Below are 15,055 nucleotides of genomic sequence, written 5' to 3'. Positions count from 1 at the left end.
ATCGAATCGGATCAAATCAATTAAATCGGATTAAATCGAAAAAAATCGATTCTTAATCTTCACAATCAGAATCGGATCGATTCTTGGAATTTGAATCAATACCCAGCCCTATTTAGCACCAGTGGTGTTGTAGTATCATGCAAAATTCCCATTCTTGCGAACCGGAGTGATGAATCACGTTCCCATATGTTAATCTCAAGGAAAAGTCTGGGTTTGGCGGTTACCAGGAGAATGGAACTTGTCTGACTCCATTTTCTAAAGTGTAAAGGTTGGTGGAGGGGGGAATATGGTGTGGGGTTCTTTTTCAGGAGCTGGGCTTGGTCCTGTAGTTCCAGTGAAAGGAACTCTGAATGCTTCATCATACTAAGACATTTTGGACAATTCCATGCTCCCAACTTTGTGGGAACAGTTTGGAGCTGGGCCCTTCCTCTTCCAACATGACTGTCCACCACTACACCAGTTCTAGCATTGGTCAATGTACCAGTGTCATATTGAACCCTATAGTTTAGGAATGGGATGTCAATTAAGATCATATGTAAATCAAGGAATGTGAGTGAATAAAATAAAAGGTAAGCCTTTAAAAATAAAGAAAATAGTATTAAAATCCAAGCTGATAAAAAATAGCTTCATTCCCATCATCATCTTGCAACCTTCTTTTAAGACACACAAATATCAGAACTTACAAAGATATGTAAAAAATAATGATCACTGATTAAAATGTCCTCACAATGGGGTATAGAAATGTATTCTCAAAGAAAGTTAATATTTTCAGTTAGTATGGCTTTGTCAAGTTTAATAACAGAAGTCAAATCTTTTAGTCAACTCCGCTAAAACCTGACCAAGTGGACCAATAGTTAAATATATTAATACACAATAAAATGTGTCAGTTGAAGATCAAAATCAGTAAAAGATCTGGTGCTCACCTGCTGTCAGGAATTAGATTTTTCAGAGTGAGAATCCTTTGCAAGTTGTGATCGAATTTTGTTATCATTGAGTTTTATGACTGTAGAGGTCACTACATCCCAGTTTCTGTTCACAGGCATGAGTGCTTACTATGTTAAGCTATACTGATGTGTTTTCTTTTGGAGTCAAGCACCTAACTAGCCCAGTACTGCTGATGCAGAGAAATTGGTTGACACTTTTGTCTCATCAAGATTGGACTACTGTAATGGTCTTTTAATTGGATGCTCTAAAAAGTATCTAAAGAAACTCCAACTCGTACAGAATGCTGCTTCCTCCAGAGTGCTAACTAAAGCTAGAAAAAACAATCACATTAGTCCTACTATCTCGGTGTTGCACTGGCTTCCAGTTAAATATCGAACTAATTGTAAAGTTTTTCTATTGAACTATAAAGCGTTAAATGGTCTTGCCTCACAATATCCGAGTGAACTCATTGCACACCATAACTGATCTTGCCTGTGGCACTCTCAAAATGCAGGATTTCTCTTAGTTCATAAAATTACAGAGAGCTTTCTCTTTTAAAGCCCCTCAGTTATGGAACAGTCTTCCAGCTCCAAATCAAGATTCTGACACAGTTCCAATCTTTAAATCTAGACTTAAAACTCACATATTTCCACATGCTTTTAATGAATGTACATATGAAGTTGTGGAGTTTAGGGGGCCTCCAGTCAATGTCTCTTCCTGTAATCTGAGATGCTGATGCTGCCAGCCATGTCATGCATTCACTCTAGTTGTGATAATGAATTGGGTGGATAGCAATGGCTCAGTGACCTCCCCTGACTGTAATCACCTCCAGACTCCTCCCTTTAGTTATGCTGCTATCAATAAGCCTGCTGGAGCCACATCAATCAATCAATCAAAATTTATTTATATAGCGCATTTTACAGTAACAAAGCAGCTTTACAAGTGTCTGAGTCCAAGCCCCCAGTGAGTAAGCCAAGGGTAACAGTGGCAAGAAAAAACTCCCTAAGAGCATGAGGAAGAAACCTGGAGAGGAAACAAGACTCACAATGAAAATAGTAATTAAAAAGATACGTTAAAAAATAAGTGATGGTATGGTGGAATTGATGGCACAGAAGTCAGTGTCTTATAATATATTAAGCAGCATTTATTTGGTAGCAAGAGAGTTACAAAATATAAAAGTATAAAAGTATGATGTGAAGCTTACACTTCATGCAGTAACTCTGAACTGTCTCTCTCAGTCCAGATTCTTTATAGTCAAAGTGTGTGTAAAAAAAACAAAGGATGCCTGCTTCCCAGGAGCAGTTATCAGTTTCCCTGGGATTCAGCCTTGGGTGCATAGAAACGGATAAGCAATGTTATCTCTAACTTTGCTACTGCACAGAAGACTTCAGTCTTACAGAAAAACATCTTCAATATGATCATAGTTAATTACTAAGCAGTGCAAGCAGTACTTTTCACACAGACTGCGCTACAGTGTCTGCATGGACATTATTAACATGAATCACGCATAAATATAATCAATATTTCCTTCACATTCTCCCCCTTTGATTCTTTTAATCATTCAACATAATCTTCATGCAACAGTAGTAATTCTTTCAGAAAGCTTTAGGAATCATCTGGTTTTGCAACCCAGTTGCCGGGAACGAAGAAGTGGAGCAGATGGTCTGCTGGTTCTAGCAACACTGCTTTTACCTGCTTAGACACAGTACAGAGAGACTTGTACAAAGACACACAGTGTTGAATTAGTGGTTCATTCAACAGGTGGTTCTCCAGCTCTGGGGGTCTGAGACTTGTGTTGGGAGGCCTGCCAAAGACAATTTCATGCTAACAGCCCTGTCTTATCTTGTGGTCTGATCCTACACTGCCACAACAGTAATGGCACAAACATTTGTCCAGGACATCCTTCTTTCCTGGCTGGTCTTGGCAAGACCTGCTTTTATTGTGCCGTTTGCTCTTTCCACTGTGCCTGCACTGGCAGGGTGGTAGCTGCAATGCTTGCGCATGTCTACCTACATATTTAGTCAGATTTTGAAGTCCTGTGTGGACAAAGTGTGTCCTGTTATCACTGGAAATTCTCTGTGGCAGATCCCACCGGGGATTGATCTCTATCAGGAACACCTAATAGAAACCGCATCACTGTCCTGTTTCCCTCTTGGAAAAGCTTCCACCCACTTACTGAACATGCATACACATACTAGAAGGAACTTCTTCCCTTCAGATGGTGTTAGTTCAAAGTCTATTTGCCAATGTTGAAATGGCGGATGTCCTGACGGGACTGCTATTGTGTTGGTGTCTCTTCTAGTGGAATTCTGTGCACAGATCAAAATTTTGAGTATAAGTAGTGATAGCTGGTGCATACCAGTGTTTTATTATGCTGTCTGCTATTCCTCTTTGGTGGGAATCTGTTCTCTGAGGGGACCCTCACTCTCTGCGTAGGATAGAATAAAGGTGCAACAATATGAGCACATGCCAAGACATGATAACAATTGTTTTTTAGTTCACTGTTTGGGAGGCTTTGCAATGGCCTTCACTCTTTCCTCAGTGCATGTGACTGTTGTGAGATAACATGTCCTAGGAAGTTTACTTTCTCTCCGCAGTATTGCAACTTTGATTTGGATGCCTTGTGGTCTTCTTCTACTAAATGATTTAGCTGTGCCACTGTGGCCTGTCTGCAAAGGTCTCTGGAATTCAAACCAAAAGATCATCTGTATATTGGAGTAAAGCTGTTCCCTCTGGAAATTTTAATGTTTCTAGACTCGCATGTAGTGCAGCATTGTAAATGGTGGGTGATTCACAGTAACCTAGACATAATCTAGTGAATGTGTATGTTTTTCCTTCAAAGGAAAAGGCAAACCAAAATTGGCTATCTGGATGAACTGGAATGCTAAAAAATGCATTGGCAAGATCCACTACACTGAACCACTGGCTGTCTGGGGGAATCTGAGAGAGAATAGTGTAAGGATTTGGGACTTATAGGGCTCTAGGGTGTACAGCCATATTGACAGCCTGCAAATCCTGAACAAACCTCCATTCCACTCGCCCTGGCTTCTTAACTGGGAAAATTGGAGTTCTTACTGGTGATGTTTCGCATGGCACTATCACGCCAGCCTCTCGTAGTGATTGGAAAATGGGCCTGATGCCTTCCAAGGCTTCAGGTTTCAACAGGTACTGGTGTTGTTTGGGTCTGTAATTAGATTTGGGAATGATGCGCAGTCGTCTAATCTGGAGCTAACAAAGGTGTGTACTAATGTTTCTGCATCATGCTGGGATAATGCATTTTTTAGCTTGGCAATGTTATGGAGATGTAGAAAAGCTATCCTAGTAGTATTAGCTATGTATTTATCAAAATTTTGGTCAGAGTCGAGTATGAAGCCAAGATTTCTGCCCTATGAGCCAGGAGTAATGGGGTAGTCTGTGAGATTTAGCATTAGATCTGGTATTTTCTGTCTTGTGGCCTTTGGGCCCAGAAGGAGAACCTCAGTTTTGTCACCATTAAGGTGGAGGACGTTTGGTGACATCCAATATTTAACATCTCTTATGGAAGCCTCAATTTTCCCTAATTTGGATTTGTCATCAGGCTTGGCTGATATGTAAAGTTGTGTGTCATCTGCACAGCAGTGAAAGTTGACACTGTGACATTCGGGCGCAGCCAAGGACGAGACACAGAATCCTCGGGTTTAGAGCACACGTCACTTTTAATTAAGGACATATATTGCGCAATAGCGCACGAGCAAACAGATAACGTACACTTACAACGTGCAGACTGTAGACAACGACGAGCACAGGACACTGCGCGAGTGCACATTACATAGACAAACCACATTAGCCCCACGTGATTACGAGACGAGTCACAGGTGAGACAGATTATCACACAACATAGCCATAACCACGGAAATCCACAGACGCAGACAATGCACGTGGACAACGTAAACACACGCCCAAAAGGGAGGGGCCGGGGTCCTCAACGAATACAGGGGAGAAAACGTTAGACACATTAAACGGAACATTCACAAACACACACACAGGAACACTTACACACAGAGGAACAAACGGGAAAAAGGGATTCAGTACACATACGGAAAGACAGACGAAAACTGGGACGGACACACATGACAGTGGTGCCAGGCTGCGCGCCAGGAGGAGGGCGATTAAGGGAGAGAGACCGGGAGCTGCTGTTGCTGCAGGCGCTGCGGTGGGCAGTGCTCCTCCTGCCCTTGCTGCAAACCCTCCACCGGGCACAGCACAGCTGGCGGACGCGCCAGGTTCAGCGCGGTTAGCTGATGCGGCAGGTGCAGCGCGGTTGGCCGACGCGCCAGGTGCAGCGCGGTTGGCCAACGCGCCAGGTGCAGCGCGGTTGGCTGACGCACAAGGTGCAGCGTGGTTGGTCCCTCGGTGGGCCGTACGGGATTCCCTCTTCACCCGGGGATCTCCCTCCGGACCTGGCAGTGGGAGTGGCTTCCTCTGCTTCCATCTCCTCATCACTGCCACGGCTCCAGCTCATGGGCTGCCCCGAGCTGCCACCCTGGGAACAGTCCATGTCGCTGGCTGGGAAGCACTCGGGGGATGAGCCTGCCTCTGGACTCCTCTTCCTCTTCACCGTCCCGGCGGACAGTTCCGAGGGGGGAGGGCTCTCCTCTTCCTCCTCATATAGGAGCCCTCGGACGGAGGGTAATCCCAGTTCTCCTCCTCTTCCCCACCATCGTCATCAGGGTATGCGGAGCACTCCGACGGGGGATACTCCTCCTCGTCGTACTCTTGCTCCTCCCCCTCTTCCTTGCCCTCCTCGATGGTGGGAGAGGGACCTACGGGTGGAGGGAGGTAGTCCTCTTCCTCTGACTCCTCTTCCTCCTCTTCACTGTAGTCGACAGTGGACGCCTCCCCCACCGACGGGGGTAGTCCTCTCCTTCCCCACTGTAGTCCACGGTGGAGGCGTCGTCTAGCGACGGAGGGTAGGCTTCCTCCTCATCATCTTGCTACTCCTCCTTGCCTGGGGAGTCCCCCTCCCCAAACTTGCTCTCGGGGGTGCTCTCCGTCCCATAGAGCGCAAAGGAGCTCACCCGCAGGGGTGAGGGTTCCCTGGATGACGAGGGGTAGTATTCCCCCCAAAGTCGCACCGCCTCTTGGCGGCGCTTCTCCACTGCCTCGGGGTCGCGGTGCTCCCGAGCCTGACGCAGCAGGGACGCACAGATCGGGTCCTCTTCCAGCTGCGCCAGCATCGGCGTGGTTTTGCGGTGCGGGGGGGAGGAAGAAGAGCGGTGGTGCCGCTTGCTGGGGCGATGTGCCTTCTTAGGGCGGGTGGCGTAGCCTGGCATGTTGGTGTCTCTTGACGGCTCGTCGTTCTGTGACGTTCGGGCACAGCCAAGGACGAGACACGGAATCCTCGGGTTTAGAGCACACGTCACTTTTAATTAAGGACATATATTGCGCAATAGCGCACGAGCAAACAGATAACGTACACTCACAATATGCAGACTGTAGACAACGACGAGCACAGGACACTGCGTGAGCGCACATTAAATAGACAAACCACATTAGCCCCACGTGATTACGAGACGAGTCACAGGTGAGACAGATTATCACACGACATAGCCATAACCACGGAAATCCACAGACGCAGACAATGCACGTGGACAATGTAAACACACGCCCAAAAGGGAGGGGCCGGGGTCCTCAACGTGACAGACACCATGTTTAATGTAAATAATAGTGGTCCTAAGATGAAGCCTTGAGGGATTCCATATTTCACGTTTGTGAATTTGAGGGGAATATTATTGAGCTCTACAAACTGATAATGATTGGTTAAGTAAGAATTAAACCATGAAAGGTCTATATCCGAGATTCCAATCCAGTTCTTCTAGCAGGATCTTGCTATCTATTGTGTCGAAGGCTGCACTAAGATCAAGAATCACTGATGAGGTAACTACCGTTAGAAGAGGTTCAGTCACAACTGGTAAAGCTTCTGAGTAATTTTGAGGGAATAGTGTTTAATGTGCAAGTAGTAGAATTTAATGGTGAAATTATTTTCTCCAATTCTGGTTGTGGGAGTGGATGAAAATCTTCTAGCGTTTCTTCTAATGCAACATTTTGTTCAATATCAAGCAAACCAGATTACAGACCAGTTGGATAACCTATAAAAGGTTTTATATTTAGTCTAATATTCTATATTTTATTATCAAAGAAATCCATAAACACATTACTAGTTAGGTTTCCTGGAATCTTGAGGTTCTAGGATTGTTTTTATTATTCTCAGTCAATGAGGCCAAGTATGCTGAGCGTGTTTTAATGAGTGCCGTTTTGTATTTCCTTCCAGGCACAGTGGAATACTTCCAGATCGCCATTTCTGCTCTAGTTACCAGTTTGGTCGGTGTACCATGGGGCAATCTTTTTAAATCTGGCCTTTTGAGTGGAGCTACAATATCTAGAGCTGATCTGCAGGTATTCTCTAAACAGTCGGTAAGACTGTCTAATTCCTCTGGATCTGATGGAGAGTAGGTTAAAGTAGTTAAGTCTGGGAGGGTTTCAATAAACTGTGTTGCAGTTGATTACGGTAATTTAAAACTTGCTGCAGCTAATGTTGTGTATAGCCTTGCCTTGTTTAAATGGCAGGGGGATCAGTGTTCAGAACGTAACACTTTGAACCCAAGACCCCAGTGCTGAGAGGAAAACATGCTAACCACCAAGCCATAGTGTTACCAAATGAACCACTTGTGGGTGTGTTACATAAACTACATCTAAACTTAAGAATAACATTACAAATTATTCTTTAGAGTCATTACCTTTTCTGCATAAAATCTGCTTAACACACATGCTATTATAATAACACAAACAAATTCCAATAAAGGACCATTTGACTTTATTCAGTTACAATGCATTAATATACAGAATGCTGAATTACTAACTCAGCTGCTTTGAACAACATATGGAACAGTATTCTTGATACAGCAACATAACACTACCAAATGCTTGTCTCCCAGCTACTGGCTTTCTGACTTTGACTTTCTGGGGCAGTTGACATAGACTGCATTTTCTAGTGTTGGATCTTAACATAGGAAATAAGGGGCAAAGAGTTAGGCTAGAGATGTAATATCATATATAATATTAGTCTAGGTACATGAGGCACATTTGGGATAGATAGCCACCAAACTGGATAAAATAAATATGTTCCATTGAAGATACAGTGGGGAAAATAAGTATTTAGTCAGTCACCAATTGTGCAAGTTCTCCCACTTAAAAAGATGAGATAGGCCTGTAATTGACATCATAGGTAGACCTCAACTATGAGAGACAAAATGTGAAAAAATAATTGAGAAAATCATTTTGTCTGACTTTTAAAGAATTTATTTGCAAATAATGGTGGAAAATAAGTATTTGGTCACCTACAAACAAGCAAGATTTCTGGCTGTCACAGACCTGTAACTTCTTTTTTAAGAGGCTCCTCTTTCCCCCACTCATTACCTGTATTAATGGCACCTGTTTGAAGTCGTTAACAGTATAAAAGACACCTGCCCACAACCTCAAACAGTCACACTCCAAACTTCACTATGGTGAAGACGAAAGAGCTGTCGGAGGACACCAGAAACCGAATTGTAGACCTGCACCAGGCTGGGAAGACTGAATCTGCAATAGGCAAGCAGCTTGTTGTGAAGAAATCTACTGTGGGAGCAATAATCAGAAAATGGAAGACCTACAAGACCACTACTAATCTCCCTCGATCTGGGGCTCCACGCAAGATCTCAGCCCGTGGGGTCAAAATGATCACAAGAACGCTGAGGAAAAATCCCAGAACCACAAGGGGGGATCTAGTGAATGACCTGCAGAAAGCTGGGACCAACGTTACAAAGGCTACCATCAGCAACACACTACGACGCCAGGGACAGCCCCAAAACATCACTGCTCTAGAGGAGATCTGCATGGAGGAATGGGCCAACATACCAGCAACAGTGTGTGCCAACCTTGTGAAGACTTACAGAAAACGTTTGACCTCTGTCATTGCCAACAGAGGATATACAAAAAGTATTGAGATGAACTTTTGTTATTGACCAAATACTTATTTTCCACCATGATTTGCAAATAAATTCTTTAAAAGTCAGACAAAATGATTTTCTCAATTTTTTTTTCACATTTTGTCTCTCATAGTTGAGGTCTACCTATGATGTCAATTACCGGCCTCTCTCATCTTTTTAAGTGGGAGAACTTGCACAATTGGTGACTGACTAAATACTTATTTTCCCCACTGTACATTTCCCCAACCTGAGAAGTGTCTCCTGATTTTTCACAATATTTCACAGTAGGTCAGCCCCACCCCATATCCATACAATAATAACTCTGATAATATAATATCTGATAACTAACTCATTAACACGTTGATGGACTCATGCAGTATTACTCACCGTGGGTTTTGCTGGCTTTCATTTTCCTAAGATTTGTGTCATTCACTATATGAGAAATGCTACATCAGCATGTCATTTTTACAAGCTGTTTCTCTTTACAAGTAGAAGAAATAATTGCATTTTGTTTCACTTTCACAAGTAGAATGCATCATTTCCAATACATCCTGAGTGATCTCTATTACATAAATGAAGTAACTCCTCTAATTGATACAAAAAGATATAAGATGTGTAAGCAAATGTTGGGCAGTTATACCATTGAGATACGGTTAAGCATGTAAATAAATTAATGTGTGTACCATAAATTGCCTCCTCTATTGTGGCTCTTCTGTCTGAAGCACATAAAGGAAAATAAGAACGTCAATATGATACTGAGGATAAAAAGTGGATTATTGAACTGAACAAGATACTTACTTTGATGAAAATAAGCATTCATATAGAAAGACTCTGCAGAATCTTCTGAAACATAATGAAGTCATTTTTAGATGTTGTGAAGCAAATCATCAAACATGGCCTAATGACAATGAATGGAAGTCACATACTGCTTCTTCTACACTTCACACAGCTCCAACATGCCAACAGCAGGGTAAGCACAGCAGCTGCTCCTAGTAAATAATACCAGTACGTGACAGTATGCTTGGTTTCAAAGGCTGAAAAGACAGGAAATATGTTTCAGAACCACTGCCACTATGCACTGTGGACCATGGAACGCACTAAATACAAGGTACTCTTGTGTAACAGGTGAATGGTTAAGACCAGCCCAGTTCGACTTGTTAACCTAAAACACTGCAAGAAATAGTATGTAACAGTGATCAGATAAGCATGTGTTTATTGTACACATGAGCTCAGAATAAATGGTTTGTTTACTTGTGTTTATATCAGTGACCTGATAAGGAAAAATGCAACCAGTCCCCTTTAAACAAAACCATTAATCCATTTTATATGCAGTATGATGGCTGTAAATGCGATGCAGGTGAAATGTAAAAACACCTACCCAGCTGCATTTCCTGGTAAGCAATGCTGCAGTTTCTTCCTTTAAACAACTCACAGCAGTAGAAACCCAGATCAGATAGCTGCACATTATAGAGCAGGATTGAAAAATTTCCAGATTCTGAGAGGTTGGGGAAGGTCTTAATACGTCCACCTTTATGATTCCAGAATGTGATTTCACCCTGAAGAGTGACCTCCAGTAGATTAGATATTGAGTCATTCTTGTGAGTCCAGATTGCTGATACATCTGAAGTCTCGTTTGAGCTGTGGAGGACTGGTTTAAAGTTACATGGCAGCAGAACGTCAGACTGTAGCTCAGCGGTTAAGTTGATGCTGCCAACGTTATAGTTTTTGCATATGTTCTCACCTGCAGTTGAAGAGTAAATGTTATGATTAAAACAAATTGTATGCTCATGTTATATGGTGTGTGAAATTGAATGAACCAAATACTCTTAAATTAAGCAGGAAAGAAGTACATAACTACAAAGACTGTATTTGTAATGATTGGGAAATAAACCTTTACAGGAGTATGGATCACTGATAAAAAAAGAAAAGAAAAGAAAGAAAGACCAATAATTAATATAGTAGAGGGTGACAAGCTACTCCTACAAACAGAATTGCTGCAATCTATAACCCAAACACAAATTATGTCAACATTTTAGGATCAGAACTAATTAAATTTTAAAGGTCATTCCATTGCAGCACTGATAAGGAGATAAGGAGATGTAAAAATTTCAGCTTATAACATTATCAACAGTTTAAGCACTTCATTTCAAAGAACACCAAAGTGCAATAATAACCCCAGAATGATTTATTGACTATAATTGGCACAAATGAAAGTCTTCAAAAGTGCTGAAAAACAACAGAACTACAAAACATCATTTATTTTGCACACTGTTGATCATACACGCACTGCTGCACATCCATTCTTTCATATCAAGTATTACACGTACTGATCATCATCATCTTACTTGTCGACTTCTATGTGGGTAATGCCTCTTTACTGTCACTTCACAATACTTAGCACTTAAAAGTGTTTTTCAGCCTGATCCTGGGGGACTGCTACAGATGCTTATGCTCTATCTCACTTCCCAGTACACCTATATCATATTGTTCCATGATCATAATGATTTAGTTCAGGGGGGTTGAGAGTTGAGAGCAAAATTGTGAACTGTTTAATCCTAAAGGAAAAGGTTCAGGAAAACCCTGATCTGATCACTGAGTTTTCAGAACAACTCCTGAAATACCCCCAAATCTCCAGGACTCAACTCTGCAAGGGTCTGAGAATCTCATGAAACCTCAGTTCATGCTCCTTTATCGCCCCAGTGTTCTGTTTGCCGTCATACTTCATAATGTAAGGTCATAATGTACAGGACGCCTCTGTATTATCACTCCACACTACAGCTGCATTCAGCTTTTCTGATCTGAGATGGGTAACAGCTTAAAGTATCAATCTAGTAGGACAAATTTCTGCAGCTTACTGGCTAAAGTTATAGTGCAGACAAATTCTGTCTCAATCTTTAGCAGAAACTGGATAGCGTAAAACCATAATACCTATCTATATTTAACTCTCCTACTGTTTCCACTAAAATCTCCAATGTTGATCAGTTATGTTGCCCTTGTATTGTTTACAGGTTTTACTTTTACACTTGTATAAATTTATTATGTATATATATATTTTTATAGATTAAATTTAGCATCAATATATCCTTTGTAGAAGTACAAGGATACAAAAAAATGGAGTACTTCAACACAGCATTCATTTAACAGAGGTGTTCATCCTCATGACTGTTAGGAACCTGGTTGTACACTTACCCTTGAGAAGAGTTAACAGAAGCAGCCCCAACACCCCAAACTCACACAACATTCTGTAACAGCATTCATTCAGAGCTCACTTTGTTTGTTTAAAGGTCACAATGGAAAAAGGTAAGGCTACTGTCTGATGCAGTCACTGACTAACCTGCTGCTCACTAATTTCCTGTGAGAGGTTTTGACTAGGGGTTGATAGAGGAAATACTGTGATACGGTGATACATTTTATTCCTCTGGGGAGAATTTGGTATAACTTCATTAAATATTACAGGATGACCTACTCAAAAACAGAGTTCACTTAACATTTAAACATTTCTGTCCTCACCCCTCCCTTTTCATACAGAATTTAACTTATGTCAGATGCCCCCAATTTGTTGTGTGTATTTTATGTCCAAATATTCATTACACCTTTGTGAACAAGGAAGCGAGAGCATGAGATGCATTCTCATTTGTACAGTCATGTGCGAACATCAAAGTGTTAACCAAAGGAAATGTGTGCATAACATGTTGCCAGAGTTGCACACAGCAAGAGCACTAGCAGTAGCACTAGCACTTTTGCTTATATCAAGGTGCATCTGACAGCCATCTATCCAGTCCTATGCACTCATTTAATGTATGTGTAATGTATGTTCAACTAGTTCAGCATCACATTTATGGTGTCAGAAATTTTTGTGAAAAACCAAAATATTTATTTAAAAAACATGTATAACACATAAGTCTGAAGGCAACCATCTCCAAATCCACGGTCTGACATCTATGCTGTCGATGTGCAGTTTTCATCAAGTTTCATCTCCTCCGGCAGGCTCTGCTAGGTATCCTATAGCAGATTAGATGGGGTTTTCGCACATAATGCTTTTCAATAAGCAGAAAAAGATCATTACTACTGCATGAAGAAATGTGAATTTCTTAAGATTGCCCACGTATCTCATTATCAAGTCTTTGACCTAGAAAAAACAGCAAGCAACACACACACACACACATGCCTTTCATTTGTATCTTCTTTAGGGAGCGATACTCAGAAATGTCTTTATTTATAATAATCCTGCAGCTGGAAGTCCTCTAGCTTATCTACCATGTACACATGCAGCTAGGGCCTCAGTGTGATGATATTATGTACATCACTCCACCCATTAAGAACACCCACCACCAATGCCACCACACCACAGTGAAAATTATCACCTCAAACTGCAATGTGCAGAACCTTCCAGAAAACACTGAAAACCAGCTCTGTCCTCGGGTGTCCTCTTGACCCAGTGGAGGTGGTGGGAGACAGGAGAATGAGGTCTAAGCTAAAACACATACTGAAGAACCTGTCCCACCCCATGCACCACTCTCTGACCGCACTGAGCAGCTCCTTCAGTGCCCGGCTGCGGCACCCGCGGTGCGTGAAGGAGAGATACCGCAGGTCCTTCCTTCCACACGCCGTCAGACTGTTCCAACACGCCCTGCACTCAATAATCTGTAATGTTTACCATTGCTACCACATGCCAGACAAACTGTGCAATTCTTCTTTCAATACGGCTAATGTGCAATAGCTACCACATCTATGTGCAATAACACCTTACATAAGATTACTACATTTTTTAAAAGCACATATTTCTGTAACCAGTATACATACATTTTTTTATTTTTTATTTTTTTTATTTTAAATTATTATCTACCTTATATTTTGTCTTTTTACTCCCTCTCCTTGTCCCTTCCTCTCTGCTGCTGTAATATTGCAAATTTCCCCGCTGCGGGATCAATAAAGGACTATCTTATCTTATCTTATCTTGTTCTCATCAGACCAGTTTCTAGTTTTGAGCCATTTTATGGAAGTCCTTCAGACATTTTTTCACATCATATATAGGGGAGACCAGGGACAGTTGTAACACTTTTTATGATTTTTCCAATAAATCAAAAACCATTTACACTGGAATAGCCAATTTGCTGTATTATGAACTTCAATGTGTCAACTACTGAAACAATGTATTTAAGTAGGATTATTAATTATGTACAGGTTGCAAAATTGATTTAAATACAGTCACCCCACTGTTACAACCGTCCCAGGGTACAGGGATGGTTGTAACGTCTAAAATTTACATAATTAATCAATCAAATACTCAAAATGAAGTTATTTGTGACTATTAATTTCTTTTTTTTTTTTTAATAGGCCTAATTATTATTTTCACACCACATGACAAAACAAAGAGGAGCACCACACATGGTGTGATGGGGAGGATGCTTCAAGTGGTGTGTAGGATGCCACCGTTGCCACGGTGGGTGTTGAAGCTGTAATACATGCAACTGCATTCACTGCAGCTGCAGTGGAAAATGGAACCTGTGGTGTCACTGTTGATCTGTGACCAGGGATGGTGCAAAGTTGCTGTCATTAAAAATATCTCTTTTAAAAGGTCAAATTCCAGGGCATGCAAACCCTGCCTGAATATTTGATGGTGTTGCAGTCAGGGGAAGGGCACTCTTCACAGTGCTTGGCAGATCATAAATGGTCATTGTCACTGACTATTTGGTTCGGGGACGTTTGTAACAAAGCATTACAATCGTCCCAGTATCACCAGTTATGTTTTCACCTCATGTGAATGAGCCTAACTGCTAGTTGGACACATGTTAATCATTTCTATTTTTAGCTTACAAAACAGTTATTCTAATAATACTTGTTTGGATTCATAGATATTTGATCTCATTTGATTTTGTCTCAGGACAGTATCCACAAAATACCTCTGATAGAAAAGTTAAATTTTTACATAAAAAAAAAACACTGATTACTTTCTCTGGGAGTTTCAAATGTGGCTCCTTTTTGTTAGCCAGAAGACAGTCTAACTGAGCATGTGCACAGTGAGTGTAATCACTCTAGCTTGTTTCTGTTTGGAGAAATTCAAAGTGTTACAACCGTCCCATGTTACCAGGGTTGCCAACTCTTACGCATTGAGCGTGAGACACGCA

At 41.6% G+C, this 15,055-nt stretch overlaps 1 protein-coding gene across 6 annotated transcripts; it reads right to left on the bottom strand.

Annotated features, from left to right (window-relative positions):
- Window positions 1-1,880: 1,880 nt before the first annotated feature.
- On the bottom strand, window positions 1,881-13,522 carry LOC143503291 (uncharacterized). Of its 6 annotated transcripts, none has more exons than XM_076995653.1 (7): window positions 12,117-13,522; window positions 10,306-10,668; window positions 9,854-9,961; window positions 9,726-9,770; window positions 9,611-9,643; window positions 9,315-9,359; window positions 1,881-7,963 (listed from the first exon to the last, which is right to left on the bottom strand). In XM_076995653.1, exons 1-7 carry the CDS (start codon window positions 12,166-12,168, stop codon window positions 7,899-7,901), a joined length of 711 nt encoding a protein of 236 aa, XP_076851768.1. In that variant the 5' UTR covers window positions 12,169-13,522; the 3' UTR covers window positions 1,881-7,898. The 6 variants fall into 6 exon arrangements, 3 of the variants coding, with proteins under 3 accessions (XP_076851768.1, XP_076851765.1, XP_076851767.1); XM_076995650.1 differs by having other exon boundaries at window positions 1,881-2,616; XM_076995652.1 differs by having other exon boundaries at window positions 1,881-2,616; window positions 9,726-9,767.
- Window positions 13,523-15,055: the final 1,533 nt, after the last annotated feature.

This window comes from Brachyhypopomus gauderio, unplaced genomic scaffold, assembly GCF_052324685.1.
Source record: "Brachyhypopomus gauderio isolate BG-103 unplaced genomic scaffold, BGAUD_0.2 sc225, whole genome shotgun sequence".
Classification (NCBI taxonomy): Eukaryota; Metazoa; Chordata; class Actinopteri; order Gymnotiformes; family Hypopomidae; genus Brachyhypopomus; species Brachyhypopomus gauderio.
Note: the sequence above shows the minus strand (reverse complement) of the source record. Positions and strands in the feature narration are given on the sequence as shown.

What these genes read in the sequence shown, in the direction of transcription:
- LOC143503291 (XM_076995650.1), bottom strand. Translation starts at nt 12,168, where the DNA reads ATGTTGTGTGAGTTTGGGGTGTTGGGGCTGCTTCTGTTAACTCTTCTC. An exon ending in TCTGTTAACTCTTCTCAAGG is followed by an intron (nt 10,669 to 12,116) that starts GTAAGTGTACAA and finishes CTTCAACTGCAG; the next exon opens with GTGAGAACATATGCAAAAAC. An exon ending in AATAGAGGAGGCAATTTATG is followed by an intron (nt 9,360 to 9,610) that starts GTACACACATTA and finishes TTTCTCATATAG; the next exon opens with TGAATGACACAAATCTTAGG.